This window comes from Vipera berus, assembly GCF_964194415.1.
Source record: "Vipera berus genome assembly, chromosome: 12".
Lineage (NCBI taxonomy): Eukaryota > Metazoa > Chordata > Lepidosauria > Squamata > Viperidae > Vipera > Vipera berus.
Genome location: NC_138215.1, coordinates 8367490 through 8395364, shown reverse-complemented (window position 1 = coordinate 8395364; position 27875 = coordinate 8367490). Strand labels below are relative to the sequence as shown.

The 27875-nt window shown below is 43.9% G+C and overlaps 1 protein-coding gene across 1 annotated transcript; it reads left to right on the top strand.

The window, feature by feature from the left end:
- Positions 1–27807, top strand: ANKDD1A (ankyrin repeat and death domain containing 1A). Its single transcript, XM_081337265.1, has 15 exons — positions 1–80; positions 4828–4931; positions 6059–6157; positions 8213–8311; positions 10054–10158; positions 12304–12402; positions 13337–13435; positions 14098–14196; positions 14483–14581; positions 16166–16264; positions 18907–19005; positions 22774–22869; positions 22989–23190; positions 26520–26651; positions 27037–27807. The coding sequence occupies exons 1-15, from the start codon at positions 47–49 to the stop codon at positions 27099–27101; spliced, it is 1530 nt and encodes a 509-aa protein (XP_081193391.1). The 5' UTR covers positions 1–46; the 3' UTR covers positions 27102–27807.
- The last annotated feature ends 68 nt before the right edge of the window (positions 27808–27875 follow it).

Sequence of the window (27875 nt, the reverse complement as noted above, 5' to 3'; positions counted from 1 at the left end):
TCCCCCGGAGCGACGGGGATGCTCGGGCGGTGAGCTGGCCGGCGGCATGGAGGACGACTTGGCTTCGGAGGACGACACGCGTAAGGACCGGGCGAGGCAGGGGGGCGCGCGTGGGGAGCGAGCAGGCGGGGGTGGGCGTCTCCGGTGCCTTCCCGGCAGACGGTCCCTGTCCCGCGGCGCTTGCAGGTCGGAAGGCCGAGAGCCAGGAGAGAGCCTGACGGAGCGCCGTTTAGGGCTGGGGAACGGAGGGGTGGGTGGTGAAAGGATCCCTTCCGTCGGGTGGGGCAAGAGCCGGAGGAAGGGAGGTGATCCGAAGCAGCGGCAGGTCTCCGCTGGATTCCACCACTATCGCGCGATCTTCCGCCTGCTGCCCTTCCACGAAAGTGTTGGGGATCCCTTCAAGGAAATCCCGCAACTCCTGGAGGCAACAATCACAGCCTTTTGGATGGGGATGGGGGGGGGAAACAATGGGAAGACTGGGGAAGGGGGAATGTTGCCACTAACCAGCTTCAATTAAGGGTCAAAATCCTCCAAGATTCTAGGATTGTGAGTAATTTCAGTATTTGGAGTTCCTACCCACCCGCCTTCCAACTCCCCACCTGGTTTATCAAGCCATTGACTTCAACGGATAGCAAATCATGAACGGGGAGTGGGAGGGGTGGAACCACATTGGCAATGTCTAGGGCCAGAAAGCTTGTCGATCAGAAGGTCGGCAGTTTCACGGGTCGAATCCCGAGTGCCGCGTAGCAGAGTGAGCGCCTGTTACTCGTCCCAGCTTCTGCCAACCTAGCAGTTCGAAAGCACGTAAAAATGCAAGTAGAAAAATAGGGACCACTACGGTGGGAAGGTAACAGTGTTCCGTGCGCCTTTGGCGTCTAGTCATGCCGGCCACATGACCACGGAGACGTCCTGGGACAAGCGCTGGCTCTTCGGCTTTGAAACGGAGATGAGCACCGGCCCCTAGAGTTGGAAACGACTAGCACGCGTGTGTGGGGGAACCTTTACCTTTACCTTTACCTTTAGGGCCAGAAAAGAATTGTTTGTCCCTTTGTCCTGCAAGGCATACCTCTCTTAGTTTGCACACTTCAAGCCAAATCTTTTCTTTTCAAATTACAGGGACTGAACTGACGAGTTAACACAGTATCTCATCAGTTAAAATATAGTCCCACTTTTTTTTTAGTTTCTCACTTGTTCTTATTTGATTTATATAAGCAGTTGATATGACTGTCAATCTCACCAGAGGAGTGATTCTAGGTTGTGCGGTTGCTGTTGTTTTAAGGAAAGGAGGAAAGGAAGAAGAGCTGTAGTAGATTTATATCCTGATTGTACTTGGATGGATGGCTACAAGAATATTTCAGATTTTATTTATTTATTAAATTACATTATTGCATTGTGGTTACCATACTACAAAAAATAAGTGTAGACTTTGGAAAAAGTTCAGAGAAGAGCAACTGAGATGATCAAAAGCCTGGAGGAAGAACATAGGAAGAACGGTTGCAGAAACGGTTACAGAGCCTTGGTGGAGCAGTGGGCTAATGCCTCCTTAAGTAACATCAGCTGCCTGCAATTAGTGCAGGTTCGAGTCCCACCAGGCTCAAGGTTGACTCAGCCTTCCATCCTTCCGAGGTAGGTAAAATGAGGACCCAGATTGTTGGGGGCAATAAGCTGACTTTGTAATAATGCCTCTTGCCCCCCCCCCCGAAAGCCCTAATAAGCAGGCATATACATAGAATGAAGGCTATTGCTAAGCACGTTGATTTTTGCTTTAGATTGTAAGCCGCCCTGAGTCTTCGGAGAAGGGCGGGGTATAAATGGGATTAAAAAATAAATAAATTGGGTACGTCTAGTTTAATGAAGAGAAGGACGAGGGGGGACATGATAGCAGGGTTTCAATATTTGCGTGGTTGCCCCAAAGAAAAGGGAGGCAAACTATTCTCCAAAGCACCAGAAGGCAGGACAAGAAACAACAGATGGAAACTGATCAAGCAGAGAAGCAACCTGGAATTAAGGAGAAACTTCCTGACAGTGAGGACAATTAACCAGTGAAACAGCTTGTCTCCAGAAACCGTGGGTGCTCCATCACCGGAGATTTTTTTAAGAAGAGACTAGACAGTCACTTGTCTGAAATAGTATAGATTCTCCTGCTCGAGCAGGGGGCTGGACTAGATGACCTCCAAGGTCCCTTCCAACTCTATTCTATTCTATTCCTTTTATACAGGCAGTCCTCGACTTACGAGGTCACAGCAGCACTGAAAAAAATGGTCGTTTTTCCCAGGGTCAAAATTCAGAGGCCTGACCACTGCTTCATATTTGTGACGGTCGCAGTGTCCCGGGGTCATACGATACCCCTTTGCGACCTTCTGACAAGCAAAGTCAATGGGGGAGCCAGATTCACTTTACTCACTTAACAACTGCAGCGATTCACTTAACAAGAAAGGGTTGTAAAATGGGGCAAAACTCACTTAACAACTGTCTTGCTTAGCAACAGAAATTTTGGGCTCAATTGTGGTCCTAAGACGAGGAATACCTGTAGGCCACCTGTCTCACTAATCAAAATGACTCGGAGTGTCTTACAATAAAAGGCTGGTGGGATAGACTAGAAAGTCACAACAAAACGAAGAAACACACAGTCCATTTGTATGTCTCTTAAATGTGACTTAGTATAATGTTCTTAGATTGTACTCAGCAATGAGTCATATAAACAGTTCTTTCTCCAGAAATTACCAGCTTAAAAGGGAGAGGATTTACGTAGTAGGTCATATTTCTGCCATTTATTTCCTGATTGTGCTTCACACCCCTTTTCAAATGCAGCAGAGCAATAGAAGAATGTGATCTTTTGCATGTGAGTTTTCAGAGGTGGAACGTTGTGGCATAAAAAGAAAAGAAAAAAATACGCTGTGCGAGAGCTTTTGTAATTTAATTTTATTTTTTTCCTCCTATGCTGCAACCTTTTCTCCTGAAAGCAGCAAAGGAAACACCAACCTTGGACTTATCCCTACAATTAGGAGCAGAATTACTAGTGCTGGGTAAGGCAGTTGTCAAGTGGCTCATATCCAATTTCACAGGGTTTTTTGCCGCAGTTCTTAAGCAAATTGCTGCAGTTGTTAAATGAATCACACTGTCATTAAACAAATCCAGCGTCCTGCCCCACCTCCCCCGTTGACCTTCTTGTTGGAAGCCAGCTGGAAACGTCACAAATGGTGATCAGCAGATGCTGCAGCTGTCCTAATACATGCCGGTTGACAAGGACCCAGATTTTGATCATGTGACCTTGGGATGCTATGGCGGTCGTAAGTGTGAGGGCTGCTCATAAATCACTTTATTCTGTGCTGTTGTAACTTTCAAAGAGCTTAATTTAATTTAATTTAATAATAATAATTTAATAATTTGATTTCTATACCGCCCTTCTCCCGAAGGACTCAGGGCGGTGAACAGGGCAATACACAATAAAAATCAGATACAAAAATTAAAAAACCATTAAAAACCAATTAAACATCATGCCCATAAAATCAATACATATTAAGTTAAAAACTAATTTTAAAAAAACCAACCCCACCCCGTCAGACCAGGCCAGCTTGTTCGAAAAAGAATGTTTTAAGATCGCGCTGGAAGGAGCGAAGGTCGGGGGCCGTCCGGAGCTCAACCGGTAAGCTGTTCCAAAGGTCTGGCGCGCCCACAGAGAACGCTCCGAAATCGTGGGAGCTTACCCCCCGAAATCGTGGGAGCTCCATCACTGGAAATTTTCAAGAACAGACAATCACCTATCTGAGATGGTATAGGTCAGGGGTAGGCAACCTCGGCTCTTTTATGACTCATGGACTTCAACTCCCAGAATTCCTGAGTCAGCTGACTCAGGAATTCTGGGAGTTGAAGTCCATGAGTCATAAAAGAGCCGAGGTTGCCTACCCTTGGTATAGGTTCTCCTGCTTCTATTCTGTTCTATTCTTTTCTATATTTTCTATTCTATTCTATTCTATTCTATTCTATTCTATTCTATTCTATTCTATTCTATTCTATTCTATTCTATTCTATTCTATTCTTCTATTCTATTCTATTCTATTCTATTCTGTTCTGTTCTGTTCTGTTCTGTTCTGTTCTATTCTGTTCTATATTTTCTATTCTATTCCATTCCATTTCATATTCCATTCCATGCCATCCTTCTATTCTATTCTAGTCTATTCTAGTCTATTCTATTCTATTCTAGTCTAGTCTAGTCTAGTCTAGTCTAGTCTAGTCTAGTCTAGTCTAAATGGTTGCTAAATGAATGGCTGTAAGTTGAGGACTGCTTGTTCTGATGATCCCCCTTCCCTCTCAGTCATTCCCTGCATTTTGGGCACTCAGCAACTGGGCTGGATTTATGGCCCTTTCCAGCATCCCTCAGTTATGTGATCACATTTTACAAAAGTTTTCACTCCACACACACACACACACCTCAAAATGGCATTGATGTCCAGTTTCCCTCAAAAACACACCTAGAGTGAACCATTCATTCACTTAACAACCACTACCCCCCCAAATTTTTTTTTTTGTAAACTTGGGTCTGCCACATGACTGGCCTGTTTTACAACCATCACAACTTACAACCATGATGGGCACTGTAAAGGGCATGCAGTTTGCTGGTCCCATCCAAGACACTCTAGTCTGACTTAAGATTGAAAGGGATCGGGGTTGACCCTCTGCTCTGCATGCAACGCACACACACACACAACACACACACACACACACACACACACACAGAGACAGACAGACAGACACACACACACCCTGGCCCAGAATTTTTGTTTTCTAATGTTTACAATCTTTAACGTGCTCTTTTCTTCTTTCAAGTGCTTCTTTCAGAAAAGACGTTCCATGATGCAGCCAAACGAAACGACACGACGTCCATGGTCGAGCTGCTCAAGAGAGGGGTTGATGTCAAAGCCAAGAATAATGTGGGTATTGAACTGGGTGCGGGAGGTATAGCATGGGGTCCTTTGTCAAAGATTGGCACCTCTCCGTGTTCCTGCTTCTCAAAATCTAAACCCCGAAGCGTGATGCTTTGTGTTACTTGTGGAATGCACTTTGGCCAATTGGCATTAAAAAGAGGTGGGAAGAATAAATGGAGGAGGCAAACTCTACTAGGAGACTGCCGGCCTCCTATCCCACCTGAAACCTTTCCCCAGGTGTTTTAATAAAGCACCAGGATCTGGTAACCAATGCTAGATCCAGGAGATAACAACGATGGAAGTACTATAGCTTGGTGAAGACACCAGGCGTCCCTTTTCCTTTCTAAAGCAGTCCTACACACAAAACAAGTGGGAATATAAGTATGGTTGTAACAATGTCTTCCCATGGACTTACAAGATCAAGCTTTTCATCTCAGGACTGCAGATAGCTAGTAAGCCACTAGGCGGTAGCCAAGAGATATGATCTGCATCTCATTGCTACAACCTAGTGGTTATGCACGGATTTACAGCCCACGTGTGCTGTCCCTAGCAAAAGGAAGGCAAGAAATAGATGTGGCTCAGAAGTTTCCATCAGGCTTCTGCCTTTGTGAAGCCTACTGGAGTAAATTCTAGGGCTCTTTCAGATCTACCGGTGGTACTCCTGAGTGCTTCTAATTTGTCTCAGTTGGATAGGAGCAGAGATTGGGAGGGGAGACTGGCATTGGCAAGTCCCAAAGATTTTTTTTTCCCCAAGAGGCAACTGGACTTTGTTTTTCCTTGAAGATGTTTCGCATCTCATCCAAGAAGCTTCTTCAGTTCTTGGATCTGAAGCGAAATGTCTTCAAGGAAAAACAAAATCCAGCTGGCTTTTGAGAAAGCACTTTTGGGACAACCAGGACCTGGATGACTGAGAATCCCCATAGACATTGGACACTGGCAAAGTCACCATGTGGTGATCCAGGCTCAGGCAGTCTCTTTTTGCTTGTTCCTTTCTATCTGTTGATAGAAAGACTTAAGCTAATGAAGAAGAGAGTGCAGTTGACCTTAGACCTGCACAACATTGGCAGAGACAAACAAGGGGAACAGAATTGCTCTCTCTTCTTCTCCCCTGCTTAATTTCTCTTTCTTTCCAGATAGACAGGACCGCTCTCCACTGGGCTGCAGGAGCAGGGCATGAACAGGCAGTCCGCCTTCTCCTGGAACACGAGGCCTCCGTGAACGATGAAGACACTGTGAGCTTTTCTCCATGCTTTGTTGACTTCGTTGGATGTGATGACTAACCTGCCTTTATTCTCATGCCATCTTCCCAAACAGTTTTTGGAAAGTTATATATATAACACACCAGCCTGGGTCCACTTCATGTCCCGAGGAGATCATAGAGTGACATCATCATGCAAATACCCTGCATGCTATGCAATTTGCATCATTTGCATAATAGCGACATGGGACACAATGGCATTAGTTGACCTCTCGTTCCCATCCAGATGCCCTTTGAACTTACTGCACATTTTTGATTGGGGAGGGGGAGATACCAGATCCTTCACAGAACATTGGACCATTCCAATAGAACAGTAGACTGTTTATCTATGGAGATTCGCAATCATCCAGGTCATGGTTGTCCCAAAGGCAACTGGACTTTTTTTTTTTCCTTTGAAAATATTTCGCTTCTAAATCCTTCCATTCCCTGCCAGTCAGTTAGAACTGAAGAAGCTTCTTGGATGAGAAGAGAAATGTTTTCAAAGGAAAAGAAAAGGAAAACAAAATTCGAAAGTCCAGTTGCCTTTTGGGAAAAGTACCTTTGGAATAAGGGACGCGGTGGCTCAGTGGGTTAGGACGCTGAGCTCGTCAATCAGAAGGTCGGCAGTTTGGCGGGTCGAATCCCGAGTGCCGCGTAACAGAGTGAGCTTCTGTTACTCGTCCCAGCTTCTGCCAACCTAGCAGTTCGAAAGCACGTAAAAATGCAAGTAGAAAAATAGGGACCACTACGGTGGGAAGGTAACAGCGTTCCGTGCGCCTTTGGCGTCTAGTCATGCCGGCCACATGACCACGGAGACATCCTCTTCGGCTTTGAAACGGAGATGAGCACCGGCCCCTAGAGTCGGAAACGATTAGCACGCATGTGCGGCGGGAACCTTTACCTTTACCTTAACCTTTACCTTTACCTTTGGAATAGACTGCTCCCCATTGGACTGCTTTTCCCCTTCTTCATTTTTCATAATCAGCTGCTGCATTATAGCTACCGAGTTTCCCAGTCAGGGCATCAGATTGGATTAAATTGTCTTTTTAACCAAGAGCAACTTCCATCAAGTGGGGCTGGGAATATTGAGGACCTGTTTTCACCCCAGTGATCGTCAAGTGTGAGATAGAACAGCAAAGAAAGCAAGATACACACATTGGGGGGGGGAGAAATAAACATTTATTTTCCCCTTTTTCCTTCTCACCAAAAAGTATCATTTAAACTCAGAGAATTTTATAGCTTCTTAAACACTTTACTTCTAAAGCACAGGAAGGTACATTTTTAAAGACAGGACTAATCTGGAGCAATCCGTTTTGAAAAATTGCCAGGACTTTAATCATCTGTCTGCTTGTTTTCATGCTCTTTCATTCCAAAGCTTATTTTATTGACTTTTTGGGTGTAGAGAAAAATGGGATTATCTTGTCATTTGCATTCCTTTAACACTGTAAGTTTCTCCGGAACTCAAGAACATGTGACTTTTTGCTTCTTTGGCCAAGGATGAGGCTTTGTTGCTGAAGAGCAACCAAGATGATAAAAGGTCTGATGGTTACCTCCTGTGATGAAAGGCTGAGGGAGCTAGGTATGTGTAGTTTATCAAAGAGAAGGATTAGAGGGGACATGATAATTGTCACAGAGCAGAGGGGGGGACAGACTTACTCTCCAAAGCACCTGAGGTCAAGAGAAGAAGTAATGGATGGAAGCTTTTTAAAGAAAGATCCAACTGAGAAGTAAGGAGAAATGTCCTGACAGTGAGAACAATTAATGGAATAGTTTGCTTCTTGGAGTTGTGAGTGTTCCATCACCGGAGGTTTTCAAAAATAACTGGACAACTATTGGACATGGATGGTATAAGGCAAGGGTCTTCAAACCTGGCAACTTTAAGACTTGTGGACTTCAACTCCCAGAATTCCTCAGCCAGCCCAAGTTTGAAGACCCCTGGCAGAAGGTCTTCCGCCTTGATCAAAGGATTGGATTAAAAGACCTCTGAGGTCCCTTCCAACCCAATGACTCTATGTTCTAACTTTCCTTTTCTCATCTTCTTGTTTTCCAGTTTGGGATGAGCGCACTTCTTCTATCTGCTTGGTTTGGTCATTTACGTGTCCTTCAGATACTGGTCAATGCTGGTGCTAAAATCAACTGTGTAAATAAGGTAGGGTAGATTTTTCTGGCTTGAGGTCCTCCACTGGCAAAGCTGGGTTCCATAGGAAGAGGAGAATGCAAGAACATGGATATCTGGAGGATGCAATCACAACATGGGGATGCAAATTCCCTTCTTTGCATACTTCCTTGCAACACTTCAGTGAAATTATGAGAGGATGATTTGATTTGCTTTTGATTTTATTATATTTGTATACTGCCCTTCTCCCGAAGGACTCAGGATGAATACAAGGATGAAGCTTGTATTGTGTTGTCACAATGCACCTTCTGTCATGGTGGCCTCAATAAAATCGGGAGCAGGCTCCTATGCCATCAAGATCTGCTAAAAAAAAAACATGGGGTCTTCTGCGTGTGAAAACAACCTGCTTTGCCCATGCAATATATTCAGCCAGTTCTATTAAAACAATACTGGCTGCTCACACAGTATATTTATTGAGAAGCGTAGAAACCTCCTCTTTGGGTAGCATGAAATGAAAACAATCATACCCAAAAAAAATGCCAGAAGGAAAACAGCCATTAAAAACACTCAAACACAAACTCAACCCAAGATCTGGGAAAAGAGCCAAGTTTTCAGAGCTCTTTTGAACACAACTAGGGTGGGGTCTAGACGGATCTGCATTTTGAATGAAAGAAAGCAATCGGAGATGAATTCAAGTAGCTTCAAGACAACACCCAGATGAAATATGAGGAAATTACTCTAAAGGTAATTTCAGGGAAGAAAATTTGGGGGCTGGGGCATTCAAGACAGACATGTCGACAGTGTCTATTTAAGAGGAAAGTCTAGAATAGTTTTCATCCCAAATACTGTATGAAACCGGAATTGGCAACCCTGCGCATGTTCTAATGATTAATAACTGAGAAGGAATAAAACATGACCTGGCAGTTTGTTTTTTTGTTTTTTTAATCCCATTTATATCCCACCCTTCTCCGAAGACTCAGGGTGGCTTACAATCTAAGAAGCACAAATCAATGTGCTTAGCAGTAGCCTTCATTCTATGAATATGCCTGCTTATTAGGGCTTTTGCCCCCCCAAGTGGCATTATTACAAAGTCAGCTTATTGCCCCCAACAATCTGGGTCCTCATTTTACCTACCTCGGAAGGATGGAAGGCTGAGTCAACCTTGAGCCTGGTGGGATGCGAACCTGCACTAATTGCAGGCAGCTGGTGTTACTTAAGGAGGCATTAGCCCATTGCTCCACCAAGGGAAAAACATTGAAAGAAGGCGTTTCTTTCACGTTCAGGTTTTCCTTTGCTTGGCAACAGGCAGTGAAATTTCTTCACACAAGGGAGAAAAAACTCAATTTCCAACAAATGGACAGCTGCTTTCTTCACACACGATCTCCACTTCTGAAAACTCAGTCTTGGAAAGTGTCTCTCGACCTTCCCCTTATTTTTAAGACCATAAAGTTAGGGATGCAACTGATCCTAAAGGCAGCGGCATTGGCAAGGGGGGGGGGAAGAGAAAGTTTTTTAAAAAAAAAAACTTAAAACGTCTGCTGCGATTGCATGGTTGTAGCCCCGCCCCCTTTTTACCAGCATTCCAAATGAGCGAGACCTCAGCCTTACAATCAGGTCCTCCATTCTGACTTTTACAACCTTCTCCTAGGACATTCCCGCTTAGAGGCCCTCTGTTTTAAACAGTTGCATTACCTGGGACCTGAGGAGCAAGATGGGGGCGGATTGCTGATTTGTTCCTCCACACCTTGAATCCCTCGTCCTTATTTTTTTTTCAGAATGGCCACAACCTCCTGCACTGTGCTGCCCAAAGGGGGCATCTCAGGGTGCTGAAGTTCATCATGGAGGATCTGGAAGATGTGCGGCTGGATAAGAAAGATAAGGTAAGCCAACTGTCTGTAGTCTTTCTTTCCCCAGTTAGATGACCTGGGAAGGCATGCCATTGGGACATCATCGCGTCCTTGGATGCCCAACATGGTGCCTGTCAATTCTAATGTGCCCATACATTCTTCTTTGACACCTACTAGATTTCTTGCCCCATCAGACATTTTATTTGTCGAGTCAGGATTTTAATGATAAAAAATAGCGGTTGTATAGACCTCATACTCCATGTAGGGTGGCATGGTGGCCCGGTGCTTAAGATACTGGGCTGGTTGGCAGCCTGGTTTCAAGTCCCAAGCATCATGTGACGGGGTGAGTTCCTGTCCTCGCCTCATACTCATACAGCTCCTGCCAACTTAGCAGTTCGAAAGCATGCAAATGCAAGCAGATAAATAGGTACCACTTTCGTGGGAACGTAACAGCACTCCCTGATGTCATGCTGGCCAAATGATTGCGGAAATATCTTCGGACAGCGCTGGCTCCTTGGCCTTGAAACAGAGATGAGCTCCCTAAAGATGGCAAGGGAGTTAGCAGAGTAAAACCCACAGGGACTCCATACTGCACGTTCTTCTGAGGTTCCGATACGTGCTATGGATATTTCTGTTCACATCTAGCTTAGTAAGTGGCTGTGTCCTCCCTGGCAGCCATTTTCCACGAGCACCCCCAGCACCTCTTTCAGATCCCAAATGGTCCATCAGACCAAAAAGAATCTCCTTCTATGGCCTCTTTCATCTGAGGCTTTGCCACAGGGCAGTGTGGCTAAAAGGTTAAAGGTTCCCCCGCACATGCATGCTAGTCGTTTCCGACTCCAGGGGCCGGTGCTCATCTCCGTTTCAAAGCCGCTTGTCCAAGGACATCTCCATGGTCATGTGGCCGGCATGACTAGACGCCAAAGGCGCACGGAACACTGTTACCTTCCCACCGTAGTGGTCCCTATTTATCTACTTGCATTTTTACGTGCTTTCAAACTGCTAGGTTGGCAGAAGCTGGGACGAGTAACAGGCGCTCACTCTGTTACGCGGCACTCGGGATTCGACCCACCAAACTGCCAACCTTCTGATCGACAAGCTCAGCGTCCTAACCCACTGAGCCACCGCGTCCCTTTTGCAGTGTGGCTACATGTGTCCTAAGATAGCCTCCAAGTGATTGAAGCTCCTACTGACTGGGCAGGAGACGGAAATGACAGCCCGCCAGAGTTTCCCAGAATGCTTTGCCACCGTGGTATCTATGGGGAGTGGGCAAGGGGGGCACATCACCAAACAGAATTGCAGCTATGAGGTCCAAACTGCAGCCTTTTTGTGCATGCATCACGATGCTGAGCATAAGTACAGAAAGGACCGTGTTTGCCTTACAATGGTGTGATGTTGCTTTGTCCGTTTTAACAAAAACATCAGCTCTTGCAACGCAGTCTCTGAGTGGTGATATACTAACCATCATGGCAGACACCTAGAGGTTTTAATTTCCCAGAATGGAAAGAATCTCTGAGGCTAGAAAGTTTGAAAACTACTGGTCCAATTTTTCCTCTCTTACCAGCAGAACCAATATATATATATATATTTAAAAAATCAGCTTTTGATTAGTAATAATATTTTGTTCTTAGTGCAAGTCTCTTGCAGCAGCAGCCCTTCAAGCCCATTTTACTGGGTTTCAATGACATGAACATTAAATGCAGACGGTCCTCGATTTACACCAGTTCATTTCATGACCACTCAAAGTTACAACGGAACTGAAAAAAATGACTTGTGACCGTTTTTCACACTGACGACCCTTGCAGCATCCCCAGGGTCACTTGATCAAAATTCAGACGCTTGGCAACTGACTCATATTTACGATGGTCACAGCATGTCCCAAGGTCAGGTGATCAGCTCTTGCGATTTTTCTGACAAGCAAAGTCAATGGGGAAGCCAGATTCACTTAACAACTGGGTTACTAATTTAACAGCTGCAGTGATTCACTTAACAACGGTGGCAGGAAAAGTTGTAAAGTGGGGGCAAAACTCATTTAACAGATGTCTGGCTTAGCACCATAAATGTTGGGCGTCGTTGTGGTTGAAGGTTGAGGACCACCTGTAGAAGCAATTATCACAGTCTGGTTTTCTCTTCCTCTCCCCCTCCCCCTCTTTTCTCTCTCTCTTTCTCTCCTTGAAGATGGGCAGGACAGCCCTTCATTTGGCCGCAGAGAAGGGGCAGCTGGAGGTGGTGACATTTCTCCTGGGCCTTGGCGCTTCTCACAGCATCCAAGACAAGGTTTGAAGAAAGAATTGGGAATTGTCTTGCCAAAGATCTAGGAATCTTCTGGATCCCCCTTTCTATCTTCCTTCTAAACTTCTATTACGCTCTCCACAGTTAACGGAACAACAGAGTTGGAAGGGAACTTGGAAGTCTTCAGATTCAATTGATTTGCCCCAAGCCATTAAATAAAATCTTCGATGAAAGCCTTTGAGATTGCACCAACCTTATTTTAATTGAAGAGTGGGCAGGAAAAAAAACAAACCCCGATTCCTCATAATCTCTTTGGCATCTCAAAACGCTGCTGTTCCATTAATCACAGGTGCTTGGAGTGCTTTTTTTGTAAAAGAAAAAGGTGCCGGAACTCACACATGTCATACAACCCGCCTTGCCTACCCTACAAGGTTCCATCCAAAAAAGGTGCCGGAACTCCGTTCTGAGCGTTCTAGGAGAAAAAAAGTCCTGGGTGCTTGACTCCAAGTTGCTTTTTCAAAAGGCAACTCTGGACTGTCTTTCTTTGTTCTTCCCTGAAGACGTTTCGCTTCTCGTCCAAGAAGCTTCCTCGGTTCTGGCAGGGCGGTGAGGGAGATGGAAGGCTTAGTTCTGACCAACTCAGAACTCATTGTAAGCCTCTGCCCCTTGTCAATTAGACAGTATAATTGTTATTATCAGACATAAACCCAGATGATTTTGTGGTATGGTGCCTGCCAGAATTCATGGGGCTAGAAAATCCATGGAGCATTTTCTCAACCTTGACCATGTTAAGCTTTGTGGACTTCTGCTCCCAGGACTTCAGCATGCTGCTGGGGGATTCTGGGTGTTGAAGTCCACACAACCCAAAGTGGGAGAGGTTGAGAAACACTGTCTTGGTGGAACATTTCTCCCTGTTCTCCCACTGGATCCCCACGAGAGCTCTTCTCACCTTCATGTGGAATGTCACACTGGTTTGCAGGAGAAGAACACAGCCTTTCATTTGGCGGCCATGAACGGACATGCAGACATATTGCAGAAACTTCTAGAAGCTGGCGTGGACCTGGAGGACAAGAATGCAGTGAGTATAAAACTGGAAAATATGGAGGGGGGGGGGTTACCCTCATAGGAAACATGGAAATGTAATGCTAAGTCTTTTTCTTGAGTTTTGGTTGTAGCCAAAGCAAGCTATATAACGTAATGTGGGTGCGTGACACAGTCATCCTTATTTTGATCCCTTGCCATGATTTAGTTGTTTGTGGAATTCTTGGTGGTCTCTGAAGCACTGAAGATGTTACCTGGCTGGGTAATGAAACGTCTGCAAGAAAACAAGCAAGCTCAGACAGCACCAAGGTTCCCACAGCTCCTCCTCCTCCTCTTCCCCCTTCGCTCTGCAAACCTCATTCCTCCTAGTACTGATGATGTTACCTAGTTGGGTAATGAAACGTCTGCAAGAAAACAACCAAGCTTAGACAGCACCAAGGACTCCTCAACTCAACCCTGAACTATACAGATTCTCTGCTTTTGTCATCCCAGATTGCATCATCCTGAACTGGCCCAGTACTCCTGTCTTAAACCAATCCACCTCTTCCATGTTCTTCCCAAGAGGGCTGCTGTGCAGTTCTCCTTTCTGTCTGCATTGGCCACAGATATGCCACTGTGTTGTTTTTCCCTGACTCTGTGACAACTAACTCCAACACATTAAAAAGACAACCAGGGCTTACTTTTCCTCTCTTGTTTCAGGAAGGGATGACTTCCCTACATTTAGCTGCCGAGGGAGGACACAATGATTGCATCAATCTACTTCTGGAAGTTGGCGGTGAAGTCAATGCCCAAACACAGGTATGGTTCGTTGAATGGAAGGATTTGGTCCAGATATGTAGGAGGAACATTTATTTGTTCATTTATCTATTTTTTTTCATCATTTCTATACCCTTAGGACCATTGGGGGGGGGTGCTAAAACGGTCATAAGTGTGAGAAATGATCATAAGTCACTTTTTTCGATGCCGTTGTAACTTTGAACGGCCACTAAACAAATGGCTGTATGGAAAGAACTACCTGTAGTAGGTTTTTGTGAGCTTGCGTTGCCTGAAAGGGTCCTCCAATTTTATTTTATTATTTTTCCAGAAAAAAATGACCTGCCTTCATTATGCGGCGCTGAATGGCTATGCAGACATGGCCAAAAACCTCCTTGGTGCAGGAATCCAGACAGATGCTTTGAACTACGTAAGTGGCTGATTCCATCAACTGCAGCCAGAACGTCTTCTTACCTCCAAACCAGTGGTGGGTTTCAGCCGGTTCACACCAGTTCGGTAGAATGGGTAGCTAATTTTTTGTTGCCCAGGCAGAATAGGTTTCTGGAAGCGACATCCACACAGAGAACCGGTTGTTCACTTATTTGAATCCCACCACTGTTCCAAACAGAGGAAACAAGCACATCCCCTGGGTTCGGCTAGGTTTCCCTTCCAAGTGTCAGCCATGGTGGCGCAGTGGTTAGAATGCAGTACTGCAGGCTGACTCTGCCCACTGCCGGCAGTTTGATTCTGAAGGTTCAAGGTCGACTCAGCCCTCCGTCCTTCTGAGGCCAGTAAAACGAGGACCCAGTTTGTCGGGAGCAATATGCTGACTCTATAAACCGCTTAGAGAGGGCGCGATATGAAGCAGTATATAAGTCTAAGTGGTGTTGCTATTCCACCCTGCCTCTATCTGGAATATCCGCTGATGCAACCAGAGCATTGACAGCTGAGTAGCGTCAAGCTTCTCCTAGCCGATACTAGAATCAGAAGCGGTGTGTGCAATGATTCCGGGATGCAGCCCTGAGATAAATAAGGTTATTTCAAGAACAAGGAAAACTATAAAGAAAGAAACTCATCAACTGCCAAGTATGAACAGCCGGCTCTATTTATAGTAAAAGCAAGGTCTGGTTCCTGTTCCCGTTTTTCCCACCTGCAGGGCACAACTGACAAAAGATCTCCCACACTTTGTGTAGAGGGAAGGGTTGTTGTTTAATAAACTAATTTGGGAAGAGACTGTTTGCTTTTGATCTAGCCAGAAGCAGCCCTTGCAAACAGCCATCAAGATGGCGTTTCTAGAGAAATTTTGAGTTTTGTTTTTCTCGCAAGGCTTCTCTTAGACTTTATCTCTCTTGGAACAAGGAGAAAACCGTTAATCCTACCAGATACACAACTGCCTAGAGAGCATTGTTTTAATCTGGAGGGGGGGGCACTTTGGGATTAAAGCTGAGCCCTCTGGATTAGTCATCTGGCTCCATTTTTCCCCCATGGCCCAGGAGAAGACAGCTAGTCTTCTACTTACGACCACAATTGAGCCCAAAATTTATGTTGCTAAGAGAGATCATTATTAAGTGAGTTTTGCCCTGTTTTGTGATCTCTCTAACCACACTTGCTAAATGGATCACTGCGGTCACTTAGTAAGATGGCTGTTAAGTGAATGAGGCTTCCCCGTTGCCTTTGCTGGACAGAAGGCCTCAAAAGGGGATGACTTTATCCCAAGGACTCTGCAACCGTCATAAATGTGAACCATTTGCCAAGCATTCAAATTCTGATCACGTGTCCATGGGGCTGCTGCAGCGGTCATAAGTGTGAAAAACGGTCCTTTCGTTTCTGCGATTTTGAATGGTCACTAAATGAACTGCTGTGAGTTGAGGACTAACTGTATTGTGCAAACAAGGCCAACAAAGTGCCACAACTTGCATGAAGTCCCAAAGTGGGCTTTCCAATCAGCAAAAGCCTAGATTGCCTTAATGCTCCGCTACCAAAGTATTAACATTGCTTTTTTTTCCCCCCACAGCAAAATGCATCAGCTATGCACATTGCGGTGCTAAGGAACTACCCAGCCATTGTAAAACTTCTCATTGATGCCGAATGTGACCTTGATGTCCTTGATAATGTAAGACTTTTTTTTCAAATTCAGATTCAGAATAGTACTGGAAGGGACCTTGGAGGTCTTCTAGTCCAACCCCCTGCTCAATCAGGAGACCCTATACCCGTGGTGGCGAACCTATGGCACGCGTGCCACAGGTGGCACGCAGAGCCCTCTCTGTGGGCACGCGCGCCGTCACCCCAGTCCTAGGCCTTCAGCTGGGTTTTATAAACCCTTTTTGATTTAGGCCTCCGCTGCCATATGCAAACAAACAAACAAGAAAGGTTCAATCAATCAATTTCAACTTCTTGCGGGGAAAAAAAAGACCTTGCAAAGTTGGAATTGATTGATTGAACTTTTTAGTTCCACCCAGTCTACCGTTACCACCACAGCCACACCCACCCAATGGTCCATGCCCACCCGGCACCCATTGATACATAAGTGGGTTTTGGGTTGCAGTTTGGGCATTCGGTCTCTAAAAGGTTTGCCATCACTGCCCTATACCATTTCAGACAAGTGGCTGTCCAATCTCTTGTAGGTGATGGAGCACCTACAACTTCTGAAGGCAACTCGTTCCACTGATCAATTGTTCTCACTGTTAGGGAAGTTTCTCCTTAATTCCAGGTTGCTTCTCTCCTTGATTAGTTTCCATCCATTGTTTCTGGTCCTGCTCTCTGGTGCTTTGGAGAATAGTTTGACCCCCTCTTCTTTGCGGCACCCCCTCAAATACTGGAAAGCTGCTATCATGTCACCCCTAGTCCTCCTTTTCTCCAGCCATACCCAATTCCTGCAACCATTCTTCCTATGTTTTAGTCTCTTTAACGATGGCTACCAACATTTAAGATCTAACAAAGCTTTGACAGCAGACTGAAGGGCTTGCAAGCGCTTCACCTCTAACTGGTGGCATTTTAATGAGCACGAAAGAATCGTGGGAAAGAGATGCTTGGTTAAAGGAATGGAGAACCTAGTTGTATGCGCTCCGAAGCATGCTCTTCCCTTTCAATTCTCAGCACTGCACCGCTTTCGTTTAATTAAATTATTTATTTGATTTAGTCACTACGCCACTCCAGAATACCTCAGAACATAAGGAGAATAAAATGTAGTAGGAATAGGGAAAGAAGAAGGGGGAAAAACAAGTTAAAGAGTCAACAGGGGGAAAAATAGAGAACGAAATAGCAGTTCTGGCCAACAACCAAAAAAACATATACAGGTAATGGCTCAGTCACCCTAAACCAATGTCTGGGAGAAGGTAATGCCATCTGAGTGGGATCCACCTGGATCTCAAGGAAATCTCATGCCTGAAGGCAGATGCCATGACAGAGAAAAGGGCACTTCTGGGGTCTTGGTTGATGGCATTGTTTGGGTCAAAATTCCTGGAGCTACATGTATTGGTTGTAAATTGAAAATTAAGTTAACTTGCTGGAATTCTTTGTTTAAGAGTTAAGGCATCAGGTAGAAGCCAGGAGATGGTGAGTTCCAGTCCTGCCTCAGCCATGAAAGCCCATTGGATGATTTTGGGCCAATCACCAGCAGGTGGCGAGTTCTAGTCTCGCCTTGGGCAAACAAGCTGGCTGGGTGACTTTGAGCCAGTCACTTCTCTCTTTGCCCAATTCACCTCACAGAGCTGTTCTGGTGGTGTACCTTGAGTTATTTATAAAAATAATAAAGGTGGGATATTAATTAATTAAATCCCTAAATAAGATATCTTTCCTTGAGGGAGAAGGGCAGTTCATAAATGTGAAATACAAATGGATAAATACATGAATGGATGGATGGATGGATAGAGATAGATAGATAGATAGATAGATAGATAGATAGATAGATAGATAGATAGATAGATAGATAGATAGATATAGACAGACAGACAGACAGACAGACAGACAGACAGACACTTATACCTATAACTCTTTTTGTCTGCTAGGGAAAAATTCCCTTTGAGTTCAGACAGCTGCCTCCAAATCCAAAGAATTATTGAAGGAGCTTATCAATATTTCTGGGGTGAGATTCAGCAGGGGTTGGGAGCTGGCATTGGGGGCCACGTAGCAAGCTTTTTTCCCCTATGTATCCAAAATTGTGAGTAAAATTTATATTTGTATGTGTGTGCGTGTATGTGTGTGTAAGTTTTGCTGTCATTTTGTATAACTTGGGCTGCTACTGCTGTTATTATATTGCTGTTATCCTTTGGATGGTGGTGATATTCTTTTGTGGGTGGCTTCCCCCCCTTTTCTTTCAAAAGTGGACATTGGAATTTCATTTTAATGTATGCTATTGGGTGACCAGAAAAATGACAGTAACAACCTGCCTCCAGGTTGTTCCATAATGCTCCAACACTGGAAGTTTTTAAGAAGAGACTGGACAGCCATTTGTCTCAAAGGGTATAGGGTTTCCTGCCTGAGCAGGGGGTTGGACTAGATGACCTCCAAGGTCCCTTCCAACTTTACTATTATGAAATTATCTCTTATCTATCCCTTTGATTCACTTGTCTCCCTCCTGCTGGAGCTTTTTGTCCCCATGAGGTGCCAAGGATAGAAAAGAATGCTTTCTTGAGGCCCCAGGAAGTTTTTTGCTTACTAGTTTCCAAAAACTATTTATCTCATTGCCAAGGAATGGCTGCTTCTCCCACCAATTCTTTGCAGTGCTGATTTCTGATTTTCCTTTTTTGCTTTCAGAGGCAACAGAGTCCTCTTCATATTGCTGCAGAGCACGGAAGGCAAGATATTGCCGAGTTGATCCTCATGGCTGGAGTGAATTTAAAATTAACCGATAAGGTAACGCCGACATCTTGCCGCTGTCAGTATTACGTATGCATAGAAATGTTTCCTCTTTGCAAACCTGGATTTTTTTTAGCATGAGAATGCACAGAGGACATTTTAAAAGTAACCACTTTACCTTATGCATTCTGCATTTGATCTATAAAACTGTTGTGATTCAGGGTCAGCCTGTGGGTTCGGCAGTTGGGTCGGACGACTCAGAGGAGGAGGAGGAGGGGGGTGTTGAAGAGCTTGCTGAGGGGATTGGACAGCTTGATGAGAGCCCTCAGCCAGGCCCCTCTCATCTGGTCACGACGCAGACCCAGCTGTGTGAGCCTGACAGCGTGGATGAAGATGACCCACAGCTGGCCCTGTTCAAGGACGCCCGACGCAGGAGGCAGTCAATCAGGAGTAAACAGAGGAAGGCAATGGGGCTCCTCGGAAGGAGGCAGAGAGAAGCCCACGCCCTGAACTGTATTTAAGGGGGAATGCGTGGGAGGGCTGGTTTGCTGAAGGCAACCGCTTGAAAAGCTCCTGTTTCTTGGTTCGTGTCTTGTTCTATTTGTTTTTGTAGCAATAAATTTGGCAGGCGTAATTCCAGCCTCTTGCCTTCTTGTAAAAGGGGTTGTCCCTGCCTTTTCTGCAGGGCCGGTAGCAGGCTGGTACAGAACAAAAACAATGTTCTTCAGTGCACTTCCTGTCCTCATTATATTTCTTATTCCTGGAAATTCAGATGGCCCATTCCCTGGTGCTCTTACTTAAGACGGTCAAATTAGCACCGTTCTGGAGGGCACTAGATAACAGATGCATTCTAGGTTTTGTCTAAGATTAATATAGAGAGATTTTGGGGACCGAGCCCACAATGGACCACATCAGATTTCATTTGCTTCAGTGGAGGGAATGATATAAGTTTATCAGTACAAGTTGGATTGGAAACTTGCCCATGTAGATATTTTAAGTCAGTATTTATCCTCTGTGATAACAAGAGTTTTACTGAATCTGGCTTCCAAATATCAACAGTCCCAAAGGTGCTTTTCAAAAGGTAACTGGACTTGGGTTTTTTTTTCTTTGAAAAAAATGTTTCACTTCTCATCCAAGAAGCTTCTTCAGTTCCATCTGACTGGTGGGGAATGGAAGGATTTATATCCTTTGCCAGTCACCTGCTTGTTACTACCAAATCCTTCCATTCCCCATCAGTCAGTTAGAACTGAAGAAGCTTCTTGGATGAGAAGCAAAACATTTTCAAGGAAAAAAAAACAACAAGAAAGTCCACTTGCCTTTTGGAAAAGCCTATTTGGGATAACCATGACCTGGATGATTGAGAATCTCCCTAGACATTCAGCTCAACAGTAAAATATAAAATGCTTCCAAATTCCTCCATGCTTTAAAAATCTCAGTATAAGTTTGGTATCTAATAATCTGCCCTGTATCATCTACAAAGATGTAATTCAGTTTTTTCTTTTCAGGCAAAATTAAATCTTTTACTAAAGATGCTGGGACAGAATGGAATGGAAAGGAATAGAATAGAATAGAATAGAATAGAATAGAATAGAATAGAATAGAATAGAATAGAATAGAATAGAATAGAATAGAATAGAATAGAATAGAATAGAATAGAATGAACAAGAATGGAATGGAATGGAACGGAACGTAAACGGAATGGAACAGAACGGAACAGAACAGAACAGAACAGAATAGAAATTGGAATGGAATGGAATAGAATGGAATAGAATAGAATAGAATAGAATTATGGAATAGAATAGAATAGAATAGAATAGAATAGAATAGAATAGAATAGAATAGAATAGAACAGAACAGAACAGAACAGAATAGAATAATAATAATAGAATAGAATAGAATAGAATAGAATAGAATAGAATAGAATAGAATAGAATAGAATAGAATAGAATAGAATAGAATAATAGAATAGAATAGAATAGAATAGAATAGAATAGAATAGAATAGAATAGAATAGAATAGAATAGAATAGAATAGAATAGAATGAACAAGAATGGAATGGAATGGAACGGAACGTAAACGGAATGGAACAGAACGGAACAGAACAGAACAGAACAGAATAGAAATTGGAATGGAATGGAATAGAATGGAATAGAATAGAATAGAATAGAATTATGGAATAGAATAGAATAGAATAGAATAGAATAGAATAGAATAGAATAGAATAGAATAGAATAGAATAGAATAGAATAGAATAGAATAGAATAGAATGAACAAGAATGGAATGGAATGGAACGGAACGTAAACGGAATGGAACGGAATGGAACGGAACGGAACAGAACAGAACAGAATAGAAATTGGAATGGAATGGAATGGAATAGAATAGAATAGAATAGAATAGAATAGAATAGAATAGAATAGAATAGAATAGAATAGAATAGAATAGAATAGAATAGAATAGAATAGAATAGAATAGAATAGAATAGAATAGAATAGAATAGAACTGGAAGGGACCTTGGAGCTCTTCTAGTCCAGCCCCATGCTCAAGCAGGAGAACCTATACCATCTCAGACAGGTGAATGTCCAGCCTCTTCTTAAGAACCTCCAGTGGTGGAGCATTCACAACTTCTGGAGGCAGGCTGTTCCACTGGTTAACTGTTCTCACTGTCAGGAAGTTTCTCCTTAATTCCAGGTTGCTTCTCTCCTTGATCAGCTTCCAACCATTGTTTCTCGTCCTTCCCTCTGGTGCTTTGATGAACAACCTGCCCCCCCTCTGCCTTGTGGCAGCCCCTCAGATACTGGAACACTGCTATCATGTCTTCCCTATTTCTTCTTTTCTTTAGACTAGCCAAACCCAAGTCCTGCAGCTGTTCTTCATATGTTTCAGTCACCAGGCCTTTGATCCTCTTTGTTGCTCTTCTCGGAATTTTTTCCAAACTCTCAACATCTTTTTTTGTGTTATGGTGACCAAAACTGGCTGTGGTATTCCAGGTGTGGTTTTACTAGGGCTTTGTAAAGTGGTACTAGTACTTAGGGTGATCTTGATTCTATTCCTCTGTTTATACAACCCAGGATTGTATTAGCTTTTTTGGCTGCTGCTTCATACCACTAGGACTCCAAGGTCCCTGTCACAGTTACTGTTTTTAAGTTTTTAAGTTTTATTGTATTTGTATACCGCCCTTCTCCCGAAGGACTCAGGGCGGTGAACAGGGCATACATAAAAAATACGAGATACAAAAATTAAAAAAAGAATTAAATAATAGCCCAGTTAAGACAGTCGGTAACAATATACAATATAAAAGTCCCCATTTTAGACCAGGTCTCTCCCAATCTGTATTCGTGCCTTTGGTTTTTTTCTACCTAATTGTAAATCTTTGCTTATCTCCACACTGAAACTCATTTGGTCGGATAGGGCCCACTGTTCAAGCTTGTCAAGATCTTTTTGGATTCTGAGTTTCTCTTCTGGGGTGTTGGCTATTCCTGTCAGTTTGGTGTCATCTGCAAATTTGATGAGTTCCCTTTCAATTCCCTCGTCTAAGTCATCGATGAAGATGTTGAAGAGTGCTGGGCCTAAGACGGAACCTTGTGGTACCCCACGGCTTACTTCTCTCCATGTGGATGTGGTGCCATTGAGGACTACTCGTTAAGTACAGTTTGTTAGCCAGCTACAGATCCATCCAGTGGTGATGTTGTCTATGAGTATCTACTGATCAGTGGAGTAAATACAATCAGGATACGACAGGAGTTAAATATTTGCTGCCCGTTAATTATAAAAAGGCACAAAGTTTTGTCCTGTTTAACTCAGCCGATTTATTTATTTTTCTCCAGCAAGGGAAAACATCTCTGGATGTTGCCGCCCGTGGGAACCACGTCAATTTGGCTGATATGATCATCAAAGCGGACAGGTTTTACAAATGGGAAAAAGTAAGTGAGCTTTGTGAGCTTCTGAGGTGACCTAACAAGCTGGAGAAAGTTGGGGGCTCAGGAATTACAGGACCTCAAAGGGAAAGAAGTTAACTGGGCAGGCTGTGACCTTTTTCCAGGATAATCTCAACAGTGATTCCGACTCCTGGATAACTGAGCGTTTAACTTTCAAGCAAGACCATCGGCTGGAAACGCAACATATCCGTTCGGTGATCTGGCGGCTCGCAACCAAATACCTTAAGCCCAATGAGTGGAAGAAACTTGCACACTATTGGAAATTCACGGAGGCGCACATCAGAGCAATTGAGCACCAGTGGACAGGTAGGTGACACAGGTGTCATGCCTCCCTGCTGCAGCTGAACGGGAGACCAGAGGTGATTCAAGAACCCCATTTAGGTGGTTCCTGAACATATGAGAAGGCGGCCACGTGCTTAGCCCAAGATCAGGTCTACAGGAAGTCCTCAGCTTACAATCACAGCTGGGACCAGAATTTCCACTGCTAACCAAGGGGGACACTAAGTGAGTCATACCTGATTTTACAAATGTTTTTTTTTGCCATGGTTGTTAAGTGGATCGCTGTAGTCACGCGAATCATGCTGTTACATGAATCCAGCTTCTCCCATTGATTTCAATGGTTGGAGGCCATCTGGGAAGGTAACAAATGGCGATCACACGATCCTGGATGCTGCAACCCTTGCTGGTTTTGACCTCATGACCGTGGGGATGCTGGAACAATCACGAGAGCGAGGACTGGTCGTGAATGACTTCCTTCAGGGCTGTTATAACTTTAAACCATCACCAAATAAAAGGTTGCGAGGACTATCTGTACTCTGAAGAGGGTCTAACTTTCCTAGAACATAGAATAACAGGGTTGGAAGGGACCTTGGAGGTCTTCCTAGTCCAACCTCTTGCAGAAGCAGAAGAGACCATACTATTCCAGACAAATGGCTGTCCAGTTTCTTCTTGAAAACTTCTGAAGCTGGAGCACCCACAACTTCTAGAGGCAAGTCGTTCCACTGATTAATTGTTCTCACTGTCAGGAAATTTCTCCTTAGTTCTAGGTTGCTTCTCTCTCTTAATGATCTTCCGCCCATTACTTCTTCTTCTGCCTTCAGGTGCTTTGGAGAATAAGCTGACTCCCTTTTCTTTGCGACAGCCCCTTAAATATTGGAAGGCAACTATCATATCCCTCCTGGTCCTTCTCTTCATTAGACTAGACATACCTTCAATCGAGCATCATGTGGTTTAGCCTCCAGACGTTTCATCATCTTTGTCGCTCTCCTCTGTACTCTTCCTAAGATCTTTCGGACAGGCTAAAATAGCTGTAGCCCTTGGTTTTAAAAATGCAGCACCAGTGTTTTCGACAGTGAGACCAGCACTGAAGGAAAACAGCACATTAAATAAGAACCATACGTCTGTTTCAGGGAGGAGACCAAACCAAGAAACGGTTCGCAAGAAAAAGAAGAAGCAAAAAAACCGGGGGGGGGGGGGGGAAACACCACTTTGCTAGGCAGTACTCCTCTAACCTGGCTGCCATCCAGCCCATATTAGAGATAAGCTGACTCAGCTGTGACCGGCTATTCCTGGTGAAAATGCTGGACGAAGCATGTTTGAATTGGATTTGTGTTCTTCCACCCACAGGTCATTTGCAACCCCAGACAGCTTTTAAAGAGAAATAAGAGCTGAATCAATGAGTGAGCCCCACTTTCTGGAGAAGCTGAATTGCTATTGTACTCCCTTCATCATCTCCAGTGAAAGCCAGCAACTGCTTTTTGGTGTTAAACCCCCCCACCCCCCAAACCCAAATGGACAGCAATTGGAGAACAGTTGCAATACATTAAAAAGATTTCAAACATTGGTATAATTCAGCAAAAGCCTTGAACAGTGACATACTAAAAGACACTATAGGAGGAAAGCTGTGTTAGTCTCTAGTGGCATCTTTTCAAACTATTACGCTTTATTAAAAGGAAGAAGCTTTCTTATAATATTTAGCGTGATTTGTTAGCCAGAGGCTGTCACCTCCAAGTGCCTATTTACCCACTTCTCGTAATCAAAATCTTACAACAGTTGTATTTTTCTGTTAAATCATGTCCAATTCTCAAGAGATTGTCCGGACAAGCCCCTGCAGTTTACTTGGCAAGGTTTTCCAGAAGTGGTTTTCCACTTCCTCTTAAGTAATTCCTAGGTCTGAGGAGGAGAACTTACTCAAGGTTATTCAGCTGACTTGGTGCCCAAGGCAGGACTATAACTCACGGTTTCCGGGTTTCCAGCCTGATGCTTAATTACTACACCAACTTGGCTTTCTACACCAGTACAAGAACCTATAAATGAACTTGACTTGACTATTGGGAGTTGAAAACAATATTCTGAATCAATTAGTGCCATGCATAGCCTAGTTGTCTATGACTCAATTTTCTAAACTGGAAGAAGCTTGAGAGAGAGAGAAAAAAAGTTGTATGAGTAAGATACATAAACATACCCACACATATCATAGTTGTATTCGTGCACCATTATTAACTTGGTTATCATATTCAAGACTTACACAATATATCATACCACATACACCAAAGAGCCATGATGGCGCAGTGGTTAGAATGCAGCATTGCAGGCTAACTCTTCCCCACTGCCAGGAGTTCGATCCTGACCAGCTCAAGGTTGGCTCAGCCTTCCATCCTTCTGAGGTCGGTCATATGAGGACCCAGGTAGTTGGGGGCAATAGGCTGACTCTGTAAACTGCTTAGAGAGGGCTGTAAAGCACTATGAAGCAGTATATGAGTCTAAGTGCTATTGCTATTGCTGTATTTACCGACTGAACAGGATTTACACAATATTTTAAACCGGGGGGGGGGGAAGCCAGGGGTATCAGCAGGGAAGGGTCAAAAAAGTCAAGATGGTGTGGCATGCATGTAAAAAAGTACCTTGATTTCATACTTGTATCTGCCATCTTAACTTATTTGGGCACATAAACCCTCACAGATGATCTACCAAGATTACCAAGCATAGCAGGCTATATGAATCTTAACAGAACTTTATCTTAACTTGCTTAAGCTTGTTCTAGGAATATAACCACCCATTATCTGGCTGCTGTGAACACCCTCGGCATTGACAAAATCACCAGTCAATTGCAAAAGGCAGCTTTACTCAGAACAGCTTCCATTCTGCAACGATACCTTTAACACCTTCAAACAATAACATCTGCCTATCTTACGTCCTTATAAAGGACTAGGTGGATAAAAATGCCAAATCCAGTCTGCATATCTGGCTAACTGCACAACAGATCACAATAATATAAGATTGTTACATAATATTAGGTCAGGGAAATAGAAAAGGGACACGGGACTAATTTCAACTGATAGGGAATCTTTCTCAAATAGTTGGCAAGACACACAACTATTCTGTGATTCCAAAGCCTAGTCACAATATGCCTGTAACAACAGGAAATTACACATCTCCGTGTGCATCAATACGTAAGCAAGTGATGTTTCATGCATTAGGGTGTCATCAAGTAAACTGCCTACTGCACATCATGAAGGAAATTACATCGTTTGTTCAATTTGTTGATGATGTCATGACAGGTTGATATCATTATGGTACCCATAATCCATAATCTTGGGATATCTCACTTCACCCGTGTCTTCCCTTTTCGCCAGGCACCAAAAGCTACCGAGAACACGGCCATCGGATGTTGCTGGTCTGGCTTCACGGGACCATCATGGCAGGAGAAAACCCAGTTAAAGGATTATATGAAGGGCTGGTCAGCATCGGGAGGAGCGACCTAGCAGGTATGGTGACTCCTTGGCCTTCAAGTAGAGTAGAGTAGAGTAGAGTAGAGTAGAGTAGAGTAGAGTAGGAATAGAATAGAGTAGAGTAGAGTAGAGTAGAGTAGAGTAGAGTAGAGTAGAGTAGAATAGAATAGAATAGAATAGAATAGAATAGAATAGAATAGAATAGAATAGAATAGAATAGAATAGAATAGAATAGAATAGAATAGAATAGAATAGAATAGAATAGAATACTTGGAAGGGACCTTGGAGGTCTTCTAGTCCAAGCCCCAGCTTAGACGGGAAACCCCATATTCTGTTTACTCCAACGAGCTGGGCAGCCCAGGACCAGCTGGATCAGGCCAAAGTCAAGCTTAGACACATACGTGTGTTTCTTTTCCAACAGATAGTATCAGGAAACAAGCGAATGCAGATTCTCCTGCATCTCCACGGAGGTGTTCAGCAATGTGAGGTCCAAGGTGCTGCAGAACTTGGCTCCGTGCAACTCTTCCAGAGATTTCTTTCAGAATTTGTATCCAAGGACCACCATTTCCAAGGGCTTCTTCTTGCCATCCTGAATGGCAACCTTTCCAGTCCAGGTCAGGTCCACGTAAACCGTGTTGCTTTTCAGGGGTTCGTTCTAAAAGACTGAGAAGCGGGGATGTTATGCCTCTCCCTCCCAACAAATGATGCAGCCCAAATATTTGTGCAGACTTAGGATACCAAGACGAATGTGCTAATTGGGATTATATTCATGGGTACGGGAAGGTTTTCTGGTTGAAAATGTTTGAGAAACCCACATCTTTTCCTCCTAAGTTACCTTAATTTTTTCACTTCCTCCAACAGCTTTGGAAAGCTCTTTGGCTAAATTTCTGATGACTGTAGGTATTACAAGATCCAGCTATCGCCATAGATTTTAGCAGAATGATCCTCTTAGACTTAACGGATTTGTCTTGAAAACTCTTGAGTTCACACAGTACATTCCACCTACAGTATTTATTGTCTCGTTTGCTGTATTAACTGACCCATAAGCTTGCCCAAGATGAGCCATCAAGCAAAACTTAACCGCGGTTAAAACTTGCCGCAATTAGAATGGAACACACTTAAAAGCTGCTAGCTTTCTCTAACCTGGTTCAGGGTGCTGTGTGAACAATCAAGGGATACGTCTTCTGGAAACAGAGCATAAATTACAGTTGCACTAATACTACTACAACATACACAATACTACTACAACAGCACAAGGCT